Source organism: Physeter macrocephalus, chromosome 20, assembly GCF_002837175.3.
Source record: "Physeter macrocephalus isolate SW-GA chromosome 20, ASM283717v5, whole genome shotgun sequence".
NCBI classification, from domain to species: domain Eukaryota; kingdom Metazoa; phylum Chordata; class Mammalia; order Artiodactyla; family Physeteridae; genus Physeter; species Physeter macrocephalus.
This window is the reverse complement of record NC_041233.1, coordinates 54479709-54484253: the sequence shown is the minus strand read 5'-3', so window position 1 is coordinate 54484253 and position 4545 is coordinate 54479709. Positions and strand designations below refer to the sequence as shown.

Sequence of the window (4545 nt, the reverse complement as noted above, 5' to 3'; positions counted from 1 at the left end):
GTCTTCCACAACCTCTCCTGGGCAGGTTGTGGGAAATGGCTGGCTTGGTGTGTTCTGGAGGTACTTCTCAGAGACCATCAGGGTCTGTGTGTGTATTTGAAGAGAGAGAATGGGGAGGTATAAACAACAGGCATTGAGTCCAAAAGGGAGTTAGAAAATCAGGTCTCTAAATCATACAGCACTCAATCCAGAAAGCACTTGTGGGATCACAGCATGCCCTTGTTTTATGAGAAACCGAGGACCCAGTTGATTGGCTACCAAGGGACAGTCCTGGGAAGGAAGGGGTAGGGACTGGACTATTCATCTCCAGGATGTGCCAGTCACAAGGAACCTTTTTCTCATCATCTCATGTCTCGTCCTTTGTACAGATGAGGAGACTGAAGCTCACAGAGGTTGAGCAACTTGTCCAAGGTCCCCATTTAATTAATAAGGGGGTTTGAACCCTGGATATCCTGTTGCCAGCATGGCTCCTTCCTGGAGGAAACAGACTAAAGTAACTGAGAACAGGAGGGACAGAGATGGGCTGTTCCGTCACTGCTTAGGGAGAGAATGGGAGTGAACATGCCAAGGGGAAAGAGAGGAGAGGAGTCCTTTCATACCCTCCCAGTCGGCTTTCCCACTGCAGGTTTGCATCCTGAGCAGTCCGCAACCAAGAGCTGCCCCAACCTAGAGGGCCACCTTGTGGAACAAGTCCACTTAATGACCATAGTAGAAAGAAAAAAGTGATAAGCCTCCCAGTCTGAAGTGACTGACTGATCTGATGTCCTTTGCTAATACAGTCAGAGGGAGCTTCTCCAGCACTGACTAGTAATCCAGAAGGCTCTAAGGTTTTAGGGAATGGGATTGGTCCAAAACCTGACCTCGCTTTCATTTAATTTCATGCCAGCACCAATACACACCCAGCCGCGCAGACCCTGTCTAACTCGTGAGCTGCTCAGACACAAAGGCGCTCTAATTACCATCCACAAGCCAGGCTGACAAGGATTTCAAGTGTTTTCATGTTTATGGAGATCAGAGAAACGTGTTCTGTGCATCTTTCCCACCGACGACAAGTATAAAATACAACCAAACAAAAAACCCCACGCATTTATTAAAAACGGATATTTCAGTTAAGTTAACATCCTATAATCAGGATAGCCACAATTCCAGACACTCCGCTGCGAAGTGTAGGTATGTCAATAGCCACATCTGGATGATGAACATGCCATTGAATCTTATAAAACTAAAACACCAACAATACCGTCTTAGATCCTTCAGACTGAGTGAACGTTATGTTACAAGCACTTCACCAGGTTCACAATGGCAAAGCCTGCAGCTTCTCCATTTGGAGGGTCACATTTTCTACTCGGTTTCCTTCACTTACAAAGGCGAGCTGGCATGGCTGGGGGAGGGGCAAAGGGAGGAAATCAACTCCATCTATCCAGGGAATTGCAGCTGTTATTGCAAAAGGCCCCGGAGAGCCCATTATAAGCTGCTGTGCTAGGCTGTGTGTCCCTGGAGTGCCCCGTCACGTGGTGTCTCCTCAGTCCCCAGCTCGGGGCCCCCAGGAGCGCCAGCGCCACCCGCTAGAGTAGGACAGCAGAGCCGAGGGGAAGAGGAGAGACCCGAGGCCACTTCTCAGGGCAGTTTCCGTGAAAGCCCGGGGCGCGGCCGCCCGCGGGAGGCACCGGCGCCCAGCACGTCGCCGCCTCCTCACACCCGCGGTGGCAGCGGTGCGCGTGTCCTCAGGAGACTCCAGCACTTGCAAAACCCCGCGCTCTACTCCGAGTACAGGCGGAACCTGGCGACTCTGCCCTGCTGGAGCCCCGCAATCTCGTGTGCTCCCAGGAAACAGTGACCTTGAACCCGAGAAGGGGCGGACAGGCTGTGAAAATACACTTTGGAGGGGACTGAGGGTTCACTCCGCGCCTCGCCCTCCCCTTTCCCCAGCACCTGTCGGCCCCACCTCCCATCAGCATCACAGGCGCACCGCCTTCCCCCGCCACTCAGAGAACTTCAGGCAGTTGCAAAGCGGGGGCAGAGAAAAGGTTACGTCTATTCGATTCCCCAAAACGTCCTTTCCCGGTGCCGCGTGTTTTATATCAAGAACCAGCACCCCAAAATACACGAGATGGGTTTTTTTAAGTTTCGTAAAATTTCAAGTCTGGCAGTTTGAGGTACTCCCTGAAATGATCTACACAGGTTCCTCTCTCCCAAAGTGGATCAGGAACCAGCCCTGGAAAGGTAAAGCAAGTAACTGGGATCATCCTCGTCCTTTGGGCGTTCGGCGATCCTGAGAAGCGTGGACTGTGACCACATGGTCGTCAGGCTGGAGGGCCCGGAGAGGCTGCGTGGAACTGCACGCTGCGCCACCGGGACTGGTCACGCCAATGAGGAGTCCTGCTGACTGTGAGCTTGGGGTGCGCTCTGTAATCTGCCTTAAATAGGACCAACGAAGTCTTGTTTCTCAACCACATCGGGGCCCTCGACCTCAGTTCCCACGAAAACATTCGCGATTTTTCGATTCCTCGTCTTCATTAATTATTTTCCCGCTTCCAAAAGCGCGAGTTCACCAGTCTGAGTAGAGACGCAGCCCTCAGGGGGAACCCCTTGCCCTCCAGGCAGAGGCTGCCGCTGTGGCCACTCTCGGGGTGTTAGCTGCCGGGGACTAGAACGCCGTCGCCAGTTCTGAACTGCGCCCTCCTCCCAGAAGGGCCAGGGTCGCTGCAGGCCGCGCGAGGGCTGCGGGGCAAAGGGGGCTCATGCACTGGGGCCGACAGAGGGCCCACGAGCTGGCGTCGGGGAAGTTTTGCGTGTAACTGCAGCCGTCGCGAATGAAGCCTCCGCACGGCCTCCTTGATGAGGTTCCCCGAGATCACGAGCTGCTGCAGAAGCCGGTGCGGGTCGTCGTCGCCGGTGCGGGCTTGAGGCTGTAGCCCGCGTCTATGCTGCAGGCGGCGGGAGGCGGCGGCGTCTCGCAGCCATCCTCGCCGGCAAGGACCCGACAGCGGCTGCGGGGCGCCTCGCTTGTCAGCTCCCGAAGGCCCATCAAGGCTGGGCTGAGGGGGCAGTGGGGACAGCGCGCTGGGGCCTGCGGCGAGCTCGGCCACAAAGTAGGGCGCAGCCCGGCCCCGCATCCGGCCGCGGTCCCCGAGCATCGTCGCTGTTGCAGGCGGCGGGAGGCTACAGCGCCCCGCAGCCATCCTCGCCGGCACGGCCCGGGCAGCGCGCTGGGGCTTGCGGCGAGCTCGGCCACAGAGTAGGGCGCAGCCCGGCCCCGCACCCGGCCGCGGTCCCCGAGGGCGCAGCGCAGGGCCCCCGGGGGCGCCGGACCCCCAGTCTCGGCCGAGGCGGGCGGCAGAAGCAACGGCAGAGCCGGGGCTCGGGCCTTGTCCGCCCGCACCACCGCCGGGGGTCGCGGGGGCTGCAGTGGCGGCCCCGGGGGCGCGCACGGGGAGGCAGGGCGGTCCTGCGCCGCGTCCAGCTGCAGCGTCTCGCCGATCTGGGCCACCAGCCGGTCCACCTCGCCCGAGCCGCCCAGAGTCACCGACTGTTCCAGCAGGAGGAAGCTGTCCTCCTCCTCCTCCTCCTCCTCCTCTTCCTCGCCGGCTTCCTCTTCCTCCTCCCTCCGGCATGGCATGGCCCCCCGCGCGGGCACCCGGAGCTCTGCGGGAGTCGCCGGCGGCTCGGCTGGGGCTTGGTGGGCCGCGGCGTAGCCGGGCGCGGTGCTGAGGCCGAAGCCGGAGCCGGGGCGGACGCGGAAGCCGGAGCCCGCCAGGGACCCTCGCCGCGCGCCAGCAGCCGCGGGAGCCGGAATCCTACCGGCTCGGGTTGATTTGTAAACAATGGGTGACGTTGCCGCCGGGCCCTACCACCGCGCCGGGGAGGGGTTGCGTCGTACCGTTGGGGGGCGGGGCGCCCTCTGGGCAGGGGTCCCGGGTGAAGCCGTGATGCCTCTGAGCTCTACAGCCCTGAATGCTGTCTGCGGGGGGCACTGGGGAGCCGATCCTCTCTCTCTCGGCCGGGCGTGATCGGTATTTCCAGAAGATGGACACCGGCGTGGCCTCTGTTGGTTTCTTCCACACACAAGCAAGGACACTTACACCCACACACCCACACACTTCTCTCGCTTAGGCGCGTCAACTCATCTGGTTTTGGCGTTTGCACCTTTGAGGTCCGGGATGCCGGCAATTTGGGAAGTGATGGCAGAGCGAGTGAGGCGAGTGATGGAGAGAAGGCTGCAGGCTAGGGATCTGTCTGGAGATTAGGCAAACGAAGCTGAAAGAGATGAAAAGGAAGAGGGGGACCTTGTGGTGCGATGGGGGTGGAGGATTGGGAATTGGCAAAGAAAGGCCACTGATTAATGTTTTTTTGATCAGGAGTGTGGGTATGTGGGGACCTGGACTGGGGCTGTCATTACTGGAGAGGAGGTTGCTCGTCTTGGGAGGGGCGGCGAGCTAGAAAGTTCTTTTAAGAAGAATGCCTCAGCCCAGTAGGGGAGTATCCTTTCTGAGGGGGTAACAAGAGAAGGAAATGGTCAGCTATTTGGATGGAAATGGAGATACG

General features: G+C 59.1%; 1 protein-coding gene across 1 annotated transcript; it reads right to left on the bottom strand.

The window, feature by feature from the left end:
- Positions 1–1083: 1083 nt before the first annotated feature.
- On the bottom strand, positions 1084–3676 carry FRAT1 (FRAT regulator of WNT signaling pathway 1). The gene is made up of 2 exons (XM_055081141.1): positions 3262–3676; positions 1084–3115 (listed from the first exon to the last, which is right to left on the bottom strand). The coding sequence occupies exons 1-2, from the start codon at positions 3617–3619 to the stop codon at positions 2634–2636; spliced, it is 840 nt and encodes a 279-aa protein (XP_054937116.1). The 5' UTR covers positions 3620–3676; the 3' UTR covers positions 1084–2633.
- Between the last annotated feature and the right edge of the window lie 869 nt (positions 3677–4545).